This window comes from Psittacula echo (genome assembly GCF_963264785.1).
Source record: "Psittacula echo genome assembly, chromosome: 1".
In the NCBI taxonomy this organism is placed as follows: Eukaryota; Metazoa; Chordata; class Aves; order Psittaciformes; family Psittacidae; genus Psittacula; species Psittacula echo.
In genome coordinates this window covers 113,049,880-113,071,672 of record NC_137735.1, presented here as the reverse complement: position 1 = coordinate 113,071,672, position 21,793 = coordinate 113,049,880, and the positions used below count along the sequence as shown (strand labels likewise).

The 21,793-nt window shown below is 36.7% G+C and overlaps 1 protein-coding gene across 3 annotated transcripts; it reads left to right on the top strand.

Moving 5' to 3' along the window:
• Positions 1-1,216: 1,216 nt before the first annotated feature.
• On the top strand, positions 1,217-21,149 carry FERRY3 (FERRY endosomal RAB5 effector complex subunit 3; the record flags this gene model as incomplete). Of its 3 annotated transcripts, none has more annotated exons than XM_080624300.1 (13): positions 1,217-1,394; positions 1,659-1,804; positions 3,211-3,392; positions 5,239-5,338; positions 5,436-5,557; positions 6,294-6,400; positions 7,090-7,287; positions 10,377-10,505; positions 11,602-11,670; positions 13,144-13,346; positions 18,744-18,801; positions 20,005-20,072; positions 21,057-21,149. In XM_080624300.1, 13 exons carry the CDS (start codon positions 1,217-1,219, stop codon positions 21,147-21,149), a joined length of 1,653 nt encoding a protein of 550 aa, XP_080480426.1. The 3 variants fall into 3 exon arrangements, with proteins under 3 accessions (XP_080480426.1, XP_080480425.1, XP_080480427.1); XM_080624299.1 differs by having other exon boundaries at positions 10,377-10,509; positions 11,600-11,670; XM_080624301.1 differs by lacking the exons at positions 1,217-1,394; positions 1,659-1,804; positions 3,211-3,392; positions 10,377-10,505 and having other exon boundaries at positions 4,988-5,338; positions 7,090-7,306; positions 11,615-11,670.
• Between the last annotated feature and the right edge of the window lie 644 nt (positions 21,150-21,793).

Here is a 21,793-nt window from a genome sequence, read left to right as displayed (position 1 = left end):
GCCGTTTAAATCCCTCTCTCATGGGCCAGGAGACCGTTTTGGGTTACTTTGGGTTCGGAGATTTTGGTATTATAGTGAAGCAATTTGTAACTCATTTGTTTAATCCCCTTTTCAATATATAGTTTTGTTCACACACACGTACAAACCCCAGACAAACAAAAAACCCCAATACAAACGAAAAATGTGAACTGGCGCCATTAATCTTGCCGTGGAAAATACGGTGGAAAATAGGCTTTTTTCTTTTGTATTTTGCTTGGAGCATAGTTTTTAGCATAGGTTTCAGCTGCAGTGATGTGTCTTGCTTTGCTCGTGATGTTCAAGAGGGAGTAAATGAGTAGAGGAAAGAATTAGTGACATAGTTATGTGATCCCATCTGGTATTTTCATTCTGTAAGCAGTTATCTTTCTTTTCTCCTGGCTTATTTTCAATGGTATTATTTAGAAATAATGACTATCCTAAAGTAGGTGAAAAAAATAAGCTTTTTCTAAAACTGATTGCAAATTTCCACAGCCTGCCCCCTGCCAATTCAAACCTACCAGCTGCAGAAAGGAGGAAATAAAATCCTAATGTACAGTGAGGGATTTCAGATTTTGAGATGTGCATGACAGCAGTTACAGTGTCTCAGTTAAAGTCTGCTATTTATTCCTTTTGTCCTGGTTCTGCCTTTAAGTCGGGATGTTTATGCTGTAATTTGTAAGAGTAAGTGCCCAAATTATAGAATCACAGAACCATAGAATGGTGAGGGTTGGAAAGGACCTTAAGATCATCTAGTTCCAATGCGCCTGCCATGGGCAGGGATGCCTCACCTTGGACCATGTCGCCCAGGGTTCTCCACAACATGGCCTTGAACACTGCCAGGGATGGAGCGTTCACCACTTCTTTGGGCAACCTGTTCCGGTGCCTGATCACCCTCACAGGGAAGAACTTCTTCCTTTTATCTAAGTTACATCTTCTGTTATATCTAATTCATAAAATGATGCACTCAGTTACAGTTTAGAAGCATTCAATGTTTTGTAAACTGCTATTTATGTTACAGTTCCAACCCATGTATTTGGAAGTCGAGATGAGCATTAAAAATTTGGGGGTTTATGTTTTCTTGCCAGAAGCTGTTAATAGTTAACAAAGCCATGGTTTTAGTTAGCATTTTTACGTATATTTTTACAAGAATTTAGGTCATGTTATTTTTGTTTCTAACGCAGGAAATCAGCTCAAGAAGATGAAGCCTAATAAAGGAAAGATCTGCAGTAGAGAGAGAGACTATATGTACAAATTCAATGCTGGAAATCAACATTTAGTGCTTACCGTGCCTCTCAAATTCCCTGTGCAAGAGAATATTAGTCATTTGCATGGACGTCTAATGCTTCTGCACAATCTGCCATGCTTTATAGAAAATGGTAAGAATTGATTTCTTAAATTAATGTCATATGTCCATGTCCACAAGTGTCTTACAACATACTTTAAGAAACCCAAAGAAGGGTGTTTGCTAGAACAGTCTTAAAAAAATTGTTTTTAAGACAACAAAACATTAAACTACTGTCAGTAGTAGCAAGTAAGGCGCCTAAGTAAAAGGTTTTCAGAAAAACTTTGTTTCCCGGATGATTACTGATACTTCTACTGGCATGTTTTGTTGATGGAACATTCTTTTCTTGTTATAATAGACCTGAAGCAATCTCTTAGTAAGTTTGTAGAAGAGGAAACTATAAAAGACTATGATAGAGAAGCTGAAATGGCTCTGGAAGCAGTGAAATCAGGAAAAGTAGACATAAACCAGCTGGCAGATACTTGGGCTAAAGCTTATAAAGAGGTAAGATTAAGGCCGAAAAGTTAATATTCAGGACTTGCTTTGTGAGAGTGTGTGTGCATGTACAGACAATCACATCTGTGAAGATGCAAAATTACACTGAAATTTACTGATCAATTCTTATAATTTTCTTTTTTATCTGAAAGTGATCATTAAGTCTTCATTCTGTTAGTCATCAATTAGGTTTTTCTTGAATTTAGTAGATACGGAAAATTGAGAGGTAAATAGCTAGTGATAGTCAAACAAAAATAGGCGTAATGGCTATAATGCATTAGAATCTAAGCAAGAGATAGTAAATTAGTACTCCTGTTCTGGATCTTAGTAATGCCAATCAAGTCTCCAAAGAAATAGTATATGCTTGGGAGAGACTCTTCAGCTCATTTTCTGTGTTCATGTAACTATTTTACATTTTAGCTGGAGTAATGCATCCAGTTTTGCATGTGATCTTCAAAATAGAAGAATGCAAAAGAACTGGGGGAGTTCTAGCAAAGAGGAAAAAAAACCAAAAAAATGACAAACTGCAGCATTTGAGGAAAAGTTTATGGGAATTGAATTTGCTTATCATGCAGTGTTGTGAAAAATTCCAAAAAATTCTTCTGTTACAAAGGTATTTGGAAGCAAATCATCTGCCTTTAAAGAATGTCAACAAAACTAAATTAGCTTAACAAAACTCTGTATTGGGTGAGCATAGGAATGTGATAGAACATTGAAAGAGTTTACAGTCTTCTGTACTAGTGGTCTGTATGAATAGGTTGGCCTGAGTGTGAGGGTTAGGATTAGATCATTCGTTGACATTTCTAGCCTACACATCAATGATATAATCTCAATTTGTCATCTGAATCTGGTGGAAATGATTACAAATTTAAGGAGTTTTCCAGTAAAAAGGAGCTCGAAAAACTGGAATCTTTGGGCCGTTCTTTGTGCAATAAAACCCAGCTTTTCTTAAATCAGTGTTGCTGATCAAATTCTAGTGATGTCAGAGGTTAGTCAGCCTTTCTAGAAAAACATTTTTGTTTGCACAGCTGGTGTTTTGGACCCTATCTGAAATTCATCAACTGCAAATATTTTTGTAGATATTGTTCTTTCCAAGTTGGGGATGACTGAAAATTGGCCATTCCTCATTGTAGTCAAAACCTTAATGTTTCCGTTGTTAGTTGCTTTGAAAGAGAGAGGCTATGGGAAGGGAAAAAACGTTAAAACATTTTTTAAATTTGAGCTTTCTATATTCTAAAACAGAATATTAAAATATAATATCAAAACAAAAATTATCTTTTTTGATAAGATAATTTTTGTATGTTTAAGGTTGAGCAACAGTGTGAATGCCCAGTTGGTTTTGCCCCAACATTGTGAGGGATCCTTATATGTCCTAAAAGGTACATATGCTTTAAAATGCCTTTTATCATTTTTAGACAACCTTAGAATATGCAAAACCTGAAGAAACCAGCTGGGATGAAGATTTTGCAGATGTTTATCATGATCTAATACATTCTCCAGCTTCTGAAATGCTGTTAAACCTGGAACACAATTACTTTGTTAGCATCTCAGAATTAATAAGTGAAAGAGATGTGGAACTGAAAAAACTTCGGGAAAGGTATTCCTTTTTTTTTTTTTTCTTTTTTTTTTTTTCCTCTCTTAATAAATAGGGGTGCGTGCCACTGGGTGTATATAACTTGTAGGACAACGTGTGTTAACTTGTATTTGTCTGTGTAAGCCCTATTTAGTTTTAGATTTCCCTCTTTAAAGTTGTATAATACTTAGCCTTATACTGTTAGGGTCTGCTTTATTATGTTCTTCTCAGACACTGAAAATAATAAAAGCTAAGGCCATCAAAGTCATAGAAAGTTTGATGTACGTTGTTCCATTGAGGTTTAAGTGGTATAGCAACATAAAGTGCTTAGGATATCTAGAAAATCAAGGCCAGGTTGGACAGGGCCTTGGGTGACATGGTCTAATGTGAGGTGGCCTATGGCAGGGGGGTTGATACTAGATCAGAATCAGAATTACCAGGTTGGAAGGGACCTTCAAGATCATTGAGTCCAACCCATGCCCTACACCTCGACTAAACCATGTCACCAAGTGCCACATCCAATCTCTTTTTAAACACATCCAGGGATGGTGACTCCACCACCACCCTGGGCAGACCGTTCCAATATTTTATTATTCTTTCTGTGAAAAATGATGGTCTTAGAGTCCTTTCCAACAATAATCACTCTATGATTTGTGAAAATACAGGATATGGAAAGATGAGCAAAGACTTGGACCAACCTTAAATCAGAAAGTTTTGAATTTGAAATTTAGGGAAGCCCTCTGTGGGATCCCGCATTTCCAAATAAGCTTGCATAACTGCATGTGGCTGCTTTGTCCACAAGAGGGAACACGTACAATACTATAGATACTAAATACTGTAGATGCTTGTGAAGTCCCAGGATATTCTAAGTAGGTCTGTTTTAGCATTCACAGTGGCAGTATGACTCTTGAATTGTGTGTGTTTAAGCTCACATTATACAATGCATATCTGTTTATGTAGTTTCTTATAGACTGAATTGTACATATTTTTAATTCAGGTATAAATGTTGCCGATAACATGTTAGCAAACCATTTTAACTCTTCTCAAGTAGTATGTAGAAGAAAGAGCAGTTAATCCTAAAAGCAGTAATGTTACAGAGCTCTGGTGTGATATAGCTGTGCGTTGATTCTGGTGGAATTTGTCATATCTATTTGTCATAATCAAGGAACTCCATATGTTGGTGGCAGCTGAGACTATCCCAGATAAGTGTAGGTGTGTTGTTTACACAGGAGCTGACTTGGAATCCCTGACCCTCAACTCAAATTTATTTTGGGGATATTCATTACTAAATCAGTGCTAGGGTAATTCAATTCCTTGCTGAAGACAGCTGAATGTGAAAGATTAAGTGAAGCCAGGGATTAAGAAGACTAAGGAGGGACGAGGTATTGGATGAATTGATGATAGCAGGACAGCCCTTTAACTCCAGGTCCTCCTCATGTTGAATGTAGTTTCAGCTGGAAGCTCATCTGACTGTTAAAAATGGTTATGTTTAACCTACTTCCTGGTGTTTACCTGTCTGGATCAACTGTGGTGTGGTTGGGCAGGAGGAAGGCAAGGGACTGAGTAGGTCCATTTCAAAACCTCTTCTAATGATAAGGATAGTGGGTTAGATGCTGTATTAGAGTATTTGTAGTAGAACATCTGTGAGGGCAGACTTTAAATACAGGAATTCCAATTCCAAAATGAGCAGATGAACAAAGTACTGTATGACATAGCTTTCAGCTGTGCATTCAGTTGTATCTCTGCTTGTGATGAGCATTGACCAGCTGACTGATACAACTGATCATTGTGTCAGTGACTTTACAATAGGTGTTGTTTTGCCCTTTTTTTTTTGTTTTTAGTTGTGAATCTATTTTTGCTTCTATTTCAGACAAGGAGCTGAAATGGATAAGGTGATGCAGGAGCTAGGGAAATCGCTAACAGACCAAGATGTAAATTCATTAGCAGCTCAGCATTTTGAATCTCAGCAGGTAAACTGACTTCAGTGAAGTAGAATATGCATGTCAAGCAAATACTAGTTTAAAAAGACAACACAAACTACTCAAATTATCACTGTCGTCTTCTTAGGATTTGGAAAACAAGTGGACCAATGAATTAAAACAGTCTACTGCCATCCAGAAGCAGGAATATCAGGAATGGGTGATAAAGCTTCATGAGGACCTAAAGAATCCCAACAACAGCACAGTCAGGTATTTAATTCCTCTGTGATGCTTACTTCCATCTGTAATAGTTCAAAGTACTTGCTTTTACATAATCTTTATTTCAGGTTAGCCATTTAAGTAGAACAGTTGAAGCAAAAGGACTGCTAACGGTCCAGAGGCAAGGACCTCTAAGAGGGAGTGAGGATGTGAGGCTGTTTTGGTGTCATAATCTTGGATGCTCATAATAGATGTGAAGTGATAGTGTTTTAATCATTGTGCCTGGTATTTGAAATATTTCCAGCTAGTTTGAATACAATGGAGTGTTTGATTTGGCTTGGTTTGATTTTTTTATCTTTTTTTTAGCATCCTATTTTGTATATCAGTCAAAAAAGAAATGTTTTGTGTTGTAACTTCATAAATAAGGTTTTGGCTATGATAAATAAGCTGAGAAGAATGTTTTGTTGTGGGGTTTGGTTTTTTTTTTTTACTTCCTGTGTTATTATCTTATAACTGGGTATAGTGATTTATTTTTATTTCTCAATCTCAGAATGCTTTGTAATTATTTAGGTAAATCTAATGGTGGAGTTAGCTCTTTCTGCTGGTATGCACCTAGAATATTGCATGCTAGAAAGGCAAAAGCTCAGATAAGTGGGGTTCATGCCGATAGGTTTAGTCTGTTGGCTTCTACCGGCTAGCCAAGAAAACTTTGGATAGCTTTCACAAAATATTGTTGGGTTGAACAAAAATTAGGGCAAACTTTTCAGTACATTTTTCATTATTTTAGTGAAGAAATTAATATTCAGCCCAGCCAACTGAGAGAATCTGTAGAAGGAAATGGAAGAATTTATGAAGAGCAGAGGCTGTTAGAAGAAAGTTTTACTATTCACTTGGGTAAGTAAACTGACACCAAAATGAAACATCATAACAAATGCTAATAAATAATGTATCTAAACCATGTATTATTTACAATGAATGTGCATAATATATACAAACTAAACTGTATTTGTTCTTGACGTAAGTAAGATGAGGACTGTATGGTGTAAGCTGTATCAAACAGTATCTAGCTACCTGAAATACGCTTAATGGCAAACGTTCTAGAAGCAAGCTTTTATCCACCCTTGCAAGGTATGCTAACATCAAAACATATAGTGGTTAAAAATTGTATTTTAAATATTCTTATGTTTGGTAAGCAAATGTCGGTATTAGGTTCAGTTCCCATGATCAATTAACAGAAAAATAGATACTTAAAGTTTTTGCTTTTTGTTTATGCAGCAGAGACTTCTTATGCTGTCTGTTTTGACTGCATTAGTATTTCATCCATAGCCTTATAATAGCGAACAAGGCCTTGCTTTGTGACAGCGTGTGAAAATACTGCATTTTTACTTTTACTTTGTAAATTGCTGGTATGTATGTAAAACCGAATATATGGTTGAAAACTTTCTTTGAGTATTATTGATTATATTTCGTTTATAGATCTTTATCAGAAAACTTATGGAAGCATTTTAATCCCTTGCATTTTAATAACAATCCCAATTTTCCTCTTTCACTGTATGTGTTCAAATCATTGATATTCCCTACAGGAGCTCAGTTGAAGACGATGCATAACTTGAGATTACTGAGAGCTGATATGCTAGATTTCTGTAAACATAAGCGCAATCATCGAAGTGGAGTAAAACTTCACAGACTTCAAACTGCAATGTCTCTCTATTCAACTTCTCTCTGTGGCCTGGTTTTGTTGGTAGATAACCGTATCAGTTCATACAGTGGCATCAAAAGAGGTGAGTCCTCTAATGGAGTGTATCGTGTCAGTGAAAACAAATGTCGCTCAAACTTGCTGTCACAAAAAATATTTCCTGCAGAATTAAAATTTAATGGAGATTCGAATGTTTTGGATATGGTATTGCGAAAGAGTGATAAATGCGAAAAGAGATAACGGATAAGGATGGGGACAGAATTGTGCTCTGATATGCTGATATCTCTCTCATCTCTTTCCTAGGGTTTGTGTTTGAGTAAGGAACATGTTGGAATGAACACTTCAGGGTTGATTTCGTTGCCTTAGACTGACTTATTGTAGGGGCTTCTAGCTCTCTAATGTCAGACTAGCATGCTGAAACCTGTTTGCAAAGATGAAACTGAAATATGCAAAGATTTTACATTGATAATTAAATGTATAAAAATAATGTGTTCTTCAGGTGTCTGCAGCACTATGAAAAACGAACAATAGGAATATTACTTGCCTACTCCTGGAAAGCTTGATTAGGAGCCATTTTAAGTGTATGTGTGTCTTTCGAGTAACTGGACATTATGTTCATTCCTGTTCTAATTTTGGTCACTGAGGCTTTCTCTGAGCCACGTTATTGTCTTTCCCATCTTCTTGAATACCAAAATATTTGACTGAAGCTGCTATTACTTGTCATTATTTTAGTGTGCCATAGAAATCCCAGACTTGGTATTCTCTGAAAACAGTGTGGTATCACTTGTAGCAAGAAAGAAAGGGAAGTATACCAGTAAAAATTGCAGTTGTGTTTTTGCTGTTTATGGTTTCCAAGTTGCTTAATTCTGACAGTATTCTTGTACTCTTTTTCAGTTACTTTTCTCTGTTTTGGTTTTTTGTTTGTTTGTTTGTTTGTTTAAATTAGTAACAAATAGAGAAGATCTGGGTTTATGATTAATCTTTTAGGTGGGAAGAGAAGATTGACATATAAGTAATATCATTAAACACAAAATTGCATCTTCTAGCTGCCAATTACATCTTGCAGCCACAGCAGAGGGGGAAATAAGGGACTTTATCACAATATGTAAAATATAATTCTCAGTAAGTTTTTATTTCTTTGAGTTCTGAAGGCACATTGAGAAACATAACTGTAGGCACATTCCACAGCTGTGTGCACCACCATTCCTCTTAAAATGTTGTGTCTCATACCTCAGCTCCTCTGACCTAGCTGAATATATTACTTTAAACCATCAGTGAGCATCTGGTTGTACTGAGACCCCAGATAACTATTGGTGGCAATTGAGGTTTGGGCACATGTCGTTAAACCCACTCTGTGGTGATAGTGGTAGCTTCTGGCAGGACAGCAGTATTAAACTTACCTTTGAGAGGAGGCTTTGCTCTGAAACTGTTAAAGCTGTTTGTTGCAAGAGCACTAGCCAGAAACAGTTCCCCTTCCTAAAAGGCTCTTTAAGAAATAAATACATTAGGGGTCTCAAAGGTTAATAAAATTGCTATATAGAAGACTTTTAAATAATGCATTAATGCTGTTGTTTAAATAGAGATGCCGTGGCTTGTGCAGTCTAAATTTCTGGATTGCAAAAGCGTAGAAACAATTTTCTGCTTCTGTTTCAAATCTGGGGAAAAATAAAAACTTAATAGCCTTTATTTTATGATGGGCTAGAAGCTCCCTCAAATCTTGATGAGATTTTCAAAGGTCTGGCAAACATTTTGATGCTGCATCTTAGGTAAATCTTTTATCCAAAAATTGTTCCATTTGTATACCATGTGAGGCAAGACTGAAAACCGTGACTGCAATGTTTTCTGTATGTCTTACAATGTGTAAATGGCAACTAGCAAAATATACCTTTGATACCTTTGTGTCTCTAGAAAACAGCCTTGAACAGAAAGTTGAACTTAGGTGTGAACTTTCAACATGCTGATTTCATTCAGACTATTTTTTCTAAGCTACATGAAGAGTTTCTTCATAGACTTCATGCGTTGCCTCACTCAAGTCTCATATTAGGTCTTTGTAGGGCTACTGTTGCTTGGGTTTTGAGTAGGTGTAGCACACTCAGACAAACAACAAACTAAAATGAAAGTTAATTTAAATGCAAGAGAGATTTCTTTGTTTCAAATAAAATGTCTTGTGACCTTGTTTTATCTCGATAAACACTGAAGACACAATCTTTTGGAATATGAGCTTCTTTCTCCCTTGGTTTTGAACACCAGAATTTAATAAATCTATTTTGAAAATAGATTTTGAGGTGGAGATTTAATGTAAAAAGAGAAAATACATTAAGAACTTTAAGGAGGATTAGAACAGGTACCTCAAAACAGGAAGCAGCAATTACTTAGTATAGTCTAGCTCCTTGCTAATAGCTTATTTTGGCTTCATTGACTTGCTTGCAGAGAAGGCTGGGCATTAGGGTAAGGAGCTTAGAATACTAGTTACAGAGGCAGTATTTTATGATCCTCATTATCAGTATAATATTTCCAAGTCTGACATAATGCTCATTTATCAGGAAAACAAACTTGCAGTTCTTTTTGGCTGATGACACTTTTCTTCAGCTTTCAGATCAGTGTTTTGAGAACTAAAATGAAAGAATTGTAATTTCAGCTTTCCAAATACACTGTTTATGAACTTCATTAATAGCTCTCACTTTTCAAAAGGCGCTTGGAATGCTGTTGTTGCTGTTGGAAGTATCTGTTATGTATCTTTTAATAAACTACCACAGATTGAAGGACTCCTAGTAATAAAGCATCATTTTTAGAGCACAGTTACATTTAATGTGCATAATAAGTGCATATTATTGCTGGTATTTTGGGGTTGGGTTTTTTTTTGTCTGGGTGATTTTGTTTGAATAGCAACAACACTCATGCAGCTGTTCTTGGGATTTTGTTGTGTGTGTTTGGTTTGGAGTTGTTTTGCTTGACTGGTTTTGTTTGTTCATTTCCCAAAGCAATTAATTTCTTTCAAAAAATGTTTTGTCTCTGACATATTTTTTTAGAATTTAAAGAGGAGTATAGCAGGGCTGCATCTGGTTTTGGGGGGGTTGTCTTTCTAACTGGCCTTGCTTGAACAGGAGAGCAGGATTATGTAATATTACTAAGCACAGCTTTACAGTGTGAATTTTAATCTTACTTTTTTCCTAGATTTTGCGACTGTTTGCCAAGAATGCACGGATTTCCATTTTCCTGGAATTCAAGAACAGCTTGAAATTGTCCAGAAGGTTGTACTTAAGGCCAGAGCACAGCGTAGCAGTAAGTCAAAGAGACATCATGGTCAGTAACAACCAAAATTACTTTCCTTGAAATAGAATAGTGCTCAGCTGAGTGTTTATGTTCTGGGCAAGCTGATTTTCCTGTTTTTCAGTTACCTTATCTATAAAATGGAATGTTCAAGTTTATTGATAAACTCTGAGAAGTCTGCATGAAATTGTCTTCACAGACACCATGTTCACATGGTGTCTTTTGCTGCCATAACAGAAATACCCTACCAAAAAAACAAGTGTAAGTCCTTTAGCTTCTGATCGTGCTCTAGCAGCATGGGAAGTGATAGGGACAGGACGTTGTGCTGTCATCTGCTGTTTAAACTGCCTGCAGCAACAGAGACTTTATCTGACTTTACCTGACTTTACATGTAAATAGAAATAAAATTACAGAAGAGATCTGACTTCCTCCCTTCCTTAAAAGTGAGTGCTAAAAACTGAATAATAATTTGACTAAATGTGTATATTTTTTTAGTTCTGACCAAATCCTTGTGAACAGGTTAATTTGCAGTTACATTTACAGATGGCTGTGAAATTTTCTGACCATGATCAGTACTTGTACATCATGAAACTTTGTTTTTTCTTGCAGAGAACTAGTTATTTGATTTATATACATTAGTAACGTGAACAGATTTGTAAGAGTACCTAGAGAAAAACAAGTTTTCTTTGGGACCTGCATATAGTCTTGAGCAAAATACTGAAAGGTGGTTTTATATTGCTAATTTATGTAAATGTATTTAAATTTATTTCTTGTAATACTAGGAACAAATTTGCTTTAAATAGTTATTTCAAAAGCAATAGCAAGGTACTATGCAGTTGTGGGACAATTTGGAAAGTTTTGTTTTACGTCTGAGGATACTGTGTTTTCCTTTGTCCAAATGAAGAGGTATTGTAGGATGATTAAGAAAGCTTATGATTTGAGATAAGATACAATTCAGTGTCTACTGAAGACAGCAAAAACACTTCCTGTCCTTCTCCCTGCTTTGGGGGACTTTATGGCAACTTTATAGTAAAAATTCAAGCCAGATATCATCTTAGTACATCAAACTTTCATGCCAAAGCGTAATTAATAGATATGTTTAATATTTGTGCTATATATTTATATACAGAGAACAAAAGTAGTGGAAGTGAAGATAAATTAAAGAATATAGAACGAAACCAGTCAAACATTTTGCCGGGTGAGTTCTGTTGCATTTCCCCCCTCTTCTTAAAGCAAATCATGTTTTATAGATGCACATTTTTAGCTCTAAAGTCAGAACATAAATTATAAACTAAACCCAAGTTGACCTCAATTAGAGGAGAAGGATGTTCTTGTGGCTAAGGCAGAGGACTGGGTGTCAGGACATCTGGTTTCTATTCCCAGCTTTGCCACTGCATCATGTGACTTGGGGCAAAACTTCTGTATGGGAAAAGGTAAAACTTAAATACTATCAACTAATTTTATTTTTTTAAATAATTATATATATGTCACTGTTGTGATAGAGCAAAACATTTTAGAATGTATTTTTTGAACCTTGAGAAGTATGAATCCATTCCTCTCAGACAAAGTGTCTTCTGCATATACTGTAATTTTTATTAAGGAAAGTTTCTGTGGCATTTGAAGATGAATACACAGTTGGGAGGGGGGAAGGAGTTAAATCCATACAACTCAAGGCTGAGTAAGAGGGCTTAAAATTGCCTTCATGATTGTTTTGGATCTTCTTGGTATAAGTGGATTATAAATCAACTTGGGTCCTTAACAGATAAACTAGGGTGAATATTGCTGCAGTGGCTTGTGTATTTCTACTTTTAGGTGGGTCATTGCTGGGGGTTACTACCTTCTTAGCTGTTGTCAAAAAGGAGTACATAGCTGTTCTTCAGTTGTCCCAATACAAAGGTAGTATCTTAAATGACCAGTGAGAATAGCTTTGAAGAAAGATGTTTATCTGTTGCCTGAAACAGTAGGGGTATTGTATACCTACTTTTTCGATCTCTAGCAGACGGGTAAGATGGAGACCTGCATTTCATTGCCCCTTACTCTTTCTCTACCTGTGGTAAATGAATACCAAGTGTAAAAATACCCCAGTGAGATGTCTTGGTAACTTTTTCGAAACAACTCTAACTGATCTTCCCATTCCAATGAGTTATTTTAAATTCTAATGATCAGTGATACCTTTGTCTTCTAGGACATATCTCAGATGTTATATAACCTGCTATCTTTTTTTGCAGAGTTTTTGCATCCTTTATTTTAACCCATCCTTTTTTGGTGTTTCCGCCTCCCACATCTGTCTGCAATTCAGTACTTACATTATATATTTTGAGTATTACACCTCCTCTGTGTTTGTTTTTCTGTTTCATACTATATATAGATCATATCCGCCTGTACTGGCACTGTTACATCTTATTACACCAGGTGTCCATGATGCCAGTGAAATCCATCGAAGCAGGAAAGTGAGTGTAGGATATGTTATAGAACAATGATATTCCAGGAGGTTTTTAGATCAGTTGGTTTCTAACTTTTTTAATCTCCTTATTTGTGTGTTATGATCTCTGTTGTGTATTTGTATTTGCCTTTGTCTTAACTGACCATATCCTTACATTGTCTAACAATTGTATTTCAGTATAGATCACTACCATATCATCTTGCTTTCTTGGTTTATATTATTTTGCAGGAGAATTCTACATCACACGCCATTCAAACCTTTCTGAAATTCATGTTGCTTTTCACCTCTGTGTGGATGATAATGTAAGATCCGGTAATGTAACTGCTCGGGATCCTGCAATCATGGGACTCAGAAACATTCTCAAAGTCTGCTGCACACACGACATTACTACCATTAGTATTCCTCTCCTATTGGTGCATGATATGTCAGAAGTAAGTAAATATAAGGATTTAACTTGGCTTTATCTTGTAGGATGCAACAGAAGTGTTTTTTGAAAAGGGTGTGTTTTGTGCCACTTTAAGCCACATGGGACAGTTTACGCCAGTCACGTGCTCCTGCCACATCATTGCACTGGCTCCTGCCACATCATTATGTTGACACGCATTTATATGGTGACCCAGATTAAGTACTGAACCAGTTACAAGCACTTCAGCCAGCTGAATGACTTTGGCTTTTTATTCCCACCCCTCATTTTGGACACTTTGCTTTCTTGATCCAGCTCATCGCACACTTATACTAGTACTATTGAAGGATGGGACTACTAGAAGTCTTCTGGCAACATCTCTTGCGTAGAAACTGTACTTCCAGAGTCATTGATGCAGTAGTGATACCACGTCCCCAGTTTTAATTGTTGCTAGCTAGAAACCCTTAAAACTAAGTTTTAAGAGCAGCAGAACTAGCAAAGCTGGGCTTAGAGTTCTGTATCCCTAAATAGCACTCTTTACCATCTCAGCCTTACACAGCAGCAGTTGGATTTCAGCTTTGCTCTGAACTGTGGTCTTCACTGCGAAATCACTTGCATCCTTAATTTCTGGCCGTATTTTCTCTTTTAAGTCCCCTAAATATCAGCTGGGCAAGAAGCAGCATATTGCTAATGCTCTTTGTGGATATGTCGTAGTTTAAGCCCAGGCCGTAAATCAGAACCACGCAGTCTACTTCCCCCCCCACCTTTCTTCCGTCCGCTTCTGGAGGGACGGGGAGGAGAATCAAAAGAATGCAACTCCCATGGGTTGAGATAAGAACTGTTTAATAACTAAGGTATAACACAAATCACTACTGCTACCACTAATAGTAATAATGATAAAGGAAATAACAAGGAAGAGAATACAACCGCTCACCAACCGGTACCTCGCCCCCACCCTGTAGTGATCCAGCCCTTCCGGGCACTCCCTGTTCTACCTCCTGGGCATGATGTGCTGTGGTATGGAATACCTCTTTGGCTAGTTTGGGTCAGGTGTCCTGTTCCCGCTCCCTCCCGGCCCCTCCTCCTCCCTGGCAGAGCATGAGACTCACAAAGTCTTTGGTCAGTCTAAACATCTGTGTTATCAGCTTTGTTCCCAGGCCGAAAGTCAAAAACACAGTGCTGCAACAGCTACTAGGAAGGAGAAAAACTGACTGCTACTGCTGAACCCAGGACAGGATACAAGTGTGCTTCCTTGTTGTGCTGACCTTTTGTATTCACTTCTTCATTGGACACTAATGTACAACATAGGTGTCTCTTACTTAACTGTAGCTTTGAACAGTGCATATTACTTTAATACTATTGACAGTCTCTGCACTGTCACACATGGCTCACAAGATACTAGCAGAGATGAAAAGGGGATGGAGAGACAGGGTGAGAAGCAGCAGACAAACACTGCAGCCATATGCCTCACCTCCTCAGGAGGTGAGAAGTCTATAAACTTAAAAAAATGAGAAAAATAAGATAATACTGCCATTACTATAGCCTTATACGTGTAATTATAGTCTGTTGTGGGTTTTTCTTAAGTAACCCTTTGATTTCTTTCAGTTATAAATTTCAGTACTGCCTTTCCTTCTTTGAAAGGGCCTGGCTAACAGCAAAGTAAAGGATCACCATAAAGGATTACTGTTAACACTGACTTTTTTTATAGAGGAATTTGATCTAGCACAGTGTACAAGTGGCCCCCTTTTGCAAGATCAGGATCTATTAATGTGACAGTACAAACAGTGCAGAAGTTAAAAATGTCCAATTACGAAGCTTCTGAAGGATATACTTCCATACATAAAAGGACTTCTAGGAACTGATGATACTATTTCTGAAATTTTTCATCTCTGAAGTCATATCAAGACTTTTTGAGGGGGCACAAATGCAAATAATCAACTTGCAGGACAGCAGCCTGGGTCACTCATGGGACCCAGTTACTGTGTTTCATAAATTTATTCGCCTTTTTTCTTAATTGTGTTGCCATTTGAGTATTATTTTCTTTTTTTTTCTTTCAACCTGGTTAGTTTTAGCTTTCATTTGCATGGCTGTCTTTTAATGTGCAAATAAAGCACACCACCACCTGTTCAGTGTACTTTGGGAGTGTTTTGTTGCTTGGATGTATGAAACTGAGGAATTACCTTCATGTGTAGTGCTGGATTCTTAAAGGGTCTTGGTAAAACGATTTATCTTTTATATTAAGTTGTAAGTCTTTGCAGAGTAAGCGGAAAGTGATCTGTATTGTAAGTGTATGTTTAGCCAAACTGTACTGTGTGAAATGTATTAGCAGAATTGCTTATTACAGTGCTTTGCAGCTGGCTGACCTAATTTGAAACACACATATGTAACATGTTGTTGAGGGAAAAGTGAATAATAACAGATTTGTGAAAGTTAACCTGAACTTGATGCCTTCAGCAGCCCTGGTTTTGAATCTGTGTTTACCACCTACATAAAAACATTTTTGTAAAGTGGTTAACCAGGAGCGCAGCTGCAGAGATGTTTGCATGCTTTGCTGTGACGGGCATTCATCATGAGTTTTCTTTGTGCTTTTCCCAGAGGTTTTCTTCTTTTATGGATGGAACCATAGTGTTTATAACCTCACAGAAGTAATGAAGTAATGAAGATTTCATTATTATTTCTATGAAAAAAAAAAAAGGAAATCCATTTTCCTTAGTTTTTCTTATGATGAGAACAACAAAACCAAATTCATCTGTTCTGATTATTAAGTTAAATGAAGGAAAGAAACTGGGTTTGATACTTGACAAAGGCAAAAGCAGACAAGTTCAAATTCAGGCAAATGAGATGTTACTGTCTGATCACTGTTCTGAACCCGATATAAACTGATACATAAACTGGGAATAAAATGGCTCTCATAGCATTTTTAGCAATGCCATGCTAGAGCTGGCACACTTTGGTAGTTTCAACATAGGAGCTGTTGCTGCTGTCCTCACAGCAGCACTGTGAGAAACATGTTTCTATTACTATAACAAAAATGTTTGGGGGAAAAAAAAAACTACAAATGAAGGAAGTATAACTGTTAAATATTTATGAACATGGTTTATGTATATAAAGAGATTATTGATGGGTGTATTAACCTCAAATACTTCTTGTCCGAGTTTCCTGCCTTTAACTGTATAGCTGCTTATATAGGATTTGCATGGATGTACTTTGAATAAACATCTTACTAATTCTTAAGTTATTAAATTAAACATTGAAATTTGGTTTGAATTCTTCATCCCACATGGCATTTATGGGCTTCAGCATTTTCATTACCTGGTTGTGATGTGATCCACAAAGGCATGAAACCCTTAACTTAGTAAAAATGGCAACGCTACGTAGTAAGCCTGTCACAAATTTGTTTGAATCAGAAGGTTTGCAGCACATCTTCCTAGTTGGTGAAGCTTTCCCTCTTCCTCCTCCTTTTTTTTTTTTTTTAGTAAGTAGAAGAAATCTGGTAGCAAATCATTGCGTGCTAAGGAGTGATGTGGTTTCTGCTAGTGAACAAACCCAGGAGTCCCAGGTGTTCTTGGTTTTTTTACTCACTTGAATGTTATTAATCAAAACTCACTGTAGGAGATGGGGTGTTTGCTCCCCCTCCCCTTTCCCCCCATCTCCTGCATTGTATGTTGAATTGGTACATAACTGACCCTTTATCATTTCCACAATTGTTACTTAGTTTGCATCTAGAGAAAAATCCTGACAGTGTGGCAAACCCCTGAGAACTTGGGTTTTTCAAGATGGATTAGAATTGAATCACTACTGTGTCATTTTCAGTTCTTGTGGCTTGCATGGAGTGGCATTCTGTATTCAACCTGTTATTTCCATAAGTGCCCACAAGACTTATGTTCCTCTGAAATAGTCCAAGGGATAATGTCATATCCTGCTGTTTCAATCAGTCCTTTAAAGGCTTAGTTCCCTTTACTGATTACGCAAGGTACTTCTGAGTTGCCTTCAGAGCAACAGGACCTTTCTTTTTAGACACTGTTTTTTTGTCTAAGCCAAAACAGTGATAAGAACTAACAACGAATGCCTACATTACTTGTGAAACATAGGCACATAAGTTATAGCAAAGACCAAGGATCAAGTATTTCTTCAGAAAGCTTAGAAATGAAGGGGAAAAAAAATGTTGTCCAACAACATTTGTATGATTACTGTATTGTATACCCTAAAAACAGCATCTACTGATGCAGTGATTTACATAGTAAAAGCAAGATTTCTGGGAAGATATTTCTAGTTTATGCTGGTTTTAACTTAGGTAGTGCAGGAGGCTCTCCCATCTAAGTAGGAACTTTGTCTTTCAGAGTTTGGTACAGCCATGTTCAATGTACTGTTTTGGGGTCATTGGTTGGCATTCTTGGATAATCTTGCTTCTCAAATAACTTTTTTTAATCCTGAAATTAACCTCTTTGATAATGACAGTTTGCAAAATAAAGGCTGGCTGTACTGAGTGGAAAATTATGTAAGGCTTAAATTTCAAAAGGTGCCTAGAATCATACTTTTGTTTCCATGTCTATATTCCTGTACTCAGACTAGCAAGTGCTCCTTTTCATGTTGAAGAGTGCATCAGAACAAACAGAAGCATTCTTTCATTGTGAAGCATTTACACTGACTCTCTCTGGTTAGGAATATTCATCTTAATATAATTGCCTTTGTAACATTCAGACAAAGAATGTTTTAATAAACTAAAGCATTTAAATTATTACTTAAATTGTTTAGACCAGTGCTTGTACCCATATCTTAAACCACTGTGGTTTTCATATCCTATCTTGGTATTTAACTTAGGTAAGGATTTGCTGTCTATATCTGAAACTCCACCATGAGATGAAGATGAATTCTGTTTGGTTTAAGTCTTCACATAAATGTATCTTTAGGCGAGAAGGGCTTCTTCCAGTTCTGCTATTAGAGAGGAGGTTTTTGCTGAAGTTGGCAGGTATGCCAGTAAACCTTAAACAATCATCAAGAAGAGCTAGGAATTATCAGTTACTTCTGCTAAGGTGTGGTCAGGAATCTATCTTTTGACTGGCTCACGTATAAATCTGACAGTTATCCATTGGATGTTACACAGTTTTCTGAAGCTCCATAAGGGAATTAAATAACCTTATTTCCGATCATGTTAATAGTATTATCAACAGTATTTTTCTTCAACATCTCAGCTTAAAAAACATATAGGTTGTTCTGACACTGGGCTCTCCTACCAGTAGGCAGTGGCAAGGCTTTTATGGTCACCTATAAGATATATAGGCCTCTTCTTGGCTTGTAATGATGCTTGAATACCTGCCGGAAAAATGAGGTTCTATGGCAAAAATGTGTCATTTTATTGTCTTCTCTGCTACTCATGTTGGTTAGAACCATTGAGCATTGAGGCTTTTCATTTATTAATTTTTAGGAAATGACTATTCCATGGTGCTTGAAGAGGGCAGAGCTTGTGTTCAAGTGCGTAAAAGGTATGTTAGTGAATGCTTCACGCTGTTTTGGTTTTTTTTTGGTCTATGCTGCATTGGGTGACATCCAGCCTTAGCTGAGGCTGTGTATTTTCATTAAAAAAGTGATTTTTAATAATTACTGATTGTTAAAACAATAAATAATTTTCTCCTAAAATTATTAACTGTCATACTCGGAAGCAGTCTCAGACACTTAGACTAGAGACTGAAAATGTTGTGAAAATATCTTTGCAACTTAAACGTAGACAGTAGAAGAAAAAGCTTTTACTGTTGCTTTGGGCAGTCTCTAAAGGAGGGCAAAAGCTGGTGGTTCTCTGCAGTATAATTTCTAGTGGCTTTTGTATTTTGATTGCCTCTAGCAATGAGGACTCCCTGCATTTTTCCAAGACTAGTCTATAGGCTAATTCATCTCAGTGCTGAAAAGTCCTCATGACTCAACTTGGTTTTCTGCCTTTCCAGGTGGTCTTACTACTTGCTGCATTCTGTGTGCTGCACTTAAATACTTGAGTCATTTGGAGTATTTAAAATCTTAATAGTGTTAATGTTCTTTCTACACCTACTTGAGGAACCTCTTCCTATTGTGACCTTTAGTAATTCACAATGGAATATCATCCATATAACTATTTTGATTAATCAAGTATTTTTCTAAGTATATTTATTTGCCATGAGTTTGTTCCTTTGGACTTTGTAATTCATTTGTAAGGACATACTAACACAAAAATGCCATATTGTAACTTGATCAGTAAATGAGTGCTGAGCTTTTTCCATATAAGTAAGTCCAGATAGTTTCTGTTGCTGCCAGATTGCCAGTGTACTTTTGGCAACAGGCTTGTATTTATTAATGTAGATATGGTCACATCAGAGCTAAAGGAAAGTGCTATTTCTCAATGAAAGCAAATCATTGAAAGAACTCATAACACATGTATTTGGAGAAACCTCACACTTCTTCTGGCTAGTACTGTGCTATACGTAGGACTGGTTATTCTGGTCTTCAAGGGTATATTGATTTTCTCCATAACTCCTCATTAGATTTTCCATTTAAAGCAGATTTCAGTCAGGAGACTGGCCAAGTCTGATTTAAGTGCAGTTAATGACATCCCCAGTTAAGGTAGTAAAAATCCTAATTATATGTGAAAAATCCCTCATGGCTTGATAATGGTGTAATTGATGGGGAAGCCTGCACATAGTATGAATGCTGTTTCATAGGTTTCATGATGGAAATGGCCTCATGGGATGGAGGAATTTCTCGGACTGTACAGTTCTTGGTACCACAGGTAGGTTAAACCAAGTTCGCATCTGACCTAGGAGACTGTTGGCAGAAGTTGTTAAATTTCAGCAGATCTAGTTTTGATTTCTTTGCTATCCCCTGCCCCTTTTGTGTGAGCTTATGTTAACCACTATGGGTTTGGTTCCTTGCCAGTAAAACAAGAATAAGAGGGATTTATATTTTTGGATATCTTGTAGTATCTTCTAAGGATGCTAAATTTTCAAACTGAGAAGTTCACCTTTATCGATTGTGAATATATCACCTTTGAAAGAGTTACCTTTTTTGCTATTATTTACTCTGAAGAGATGGCTAACCTAACTTGCATTAGGTAAGTTTAGGTGTTTGTTAGTCTTATTGCCTAACAACTTGGAAAGCTGCAATGCACTGAGTTCACTCAAGCTTCCCTGAAGTCATTATTAACTCCAGGTTTTTGAAAGCAGTTGAAATTAAGATTCTGAATTGATTTAATTTGATGTTCTGGCTGATCTTCAGAAACAGGAAGTTTTCCAAAGGTGGCCAGCACCGACTTGTATTTATTCTAGAAAGTAGTACTGCAATATAAAAATCAGTTATACTAGGAAAGAAATAGCATGTATTTCTTGATTAAGTAGTAAACTGTTGAGCAGGGAGGAGGCCAAGAATAAATTTAAGTACTGAAGTTGAATCTTATCCTGGAATTCAGAGAGCAGGAGTCCTGTAGATAGTAAACAGCACTGTCCTGCTTATGCTGGGCAGAAATAATCAATTACTGGAACAAGAAATCTACTGGAAACAGGTATGTCCCAGAAATACATAAACAGTGTATGTGGGTCAGTGTTTTCCTTTTGATTGAATTAAATAGAATTATAACACATAGCTTCAAAACAGTCTTTATAGTCTTCTGAAAAACAGCAAATCTCCTAAATGTCAAAAACCAAAGAGACTTAATTCTTCCAAACTACAGCAAAAATGCCAAAGCTTACTGATGTGTTTTTTTAATATTGTTTTCCAGACAATTTCTGAGGAGATGTTTTACCAGCTGAGTAATATGCTTCCACAAATCTTCAGAGTATCCTCTACATTGACTCTGACCTCTAAGCACTGAATGTTGTGCAGCAGTAAGACGTATCATGTTGCCAAAGGATGAGATTGCAGAGATTCTGGACTAGAATGTCTCTCGTTTGAGGGATGATGACCCTGAAGTGGTATTTGTTGCAACTTCAAAAATCATGACGTCGTAATAAAAGATAAATACTGTCTGTACTTGGATGATAGCAGTTGATTTTTGCCTCTTGCTTTGTTACAGCACAGTGTTAATGCTGAATTCCTCACCTTTATCTGAAAGAATTCAATGTAACTTCTTGTATGTAAACAACAGAAATACATAGGTGATGCTCGTACTTAAGTGGTAGGAACGAAGAGCTTATGGTAGGAACAGGATCTTTTGGATGGGCTTCAGGCGGCTGAGTTTTGAAAACATTTTCTGAATTTGCTCAGTGACATTTAAGAAAATATGAATGATGTCAGGTGTCTCCTTAGAATAACTTTGACAATTTGTCACCATTGTCTTTCCAGCATCAGTGACCATAAAATAAAATCTATTACAGCCTCATTTCACTGTTACAAAATGAAAGACATGAAACGAGTATTTAACCTGTGTTTTGTAAATCACGGAAGTGTTCTTTTGAAAAAAGTAATTCAAAATAATACACCTGTGACAATAATTAAATTTTTAAATTGTTTCTTCCC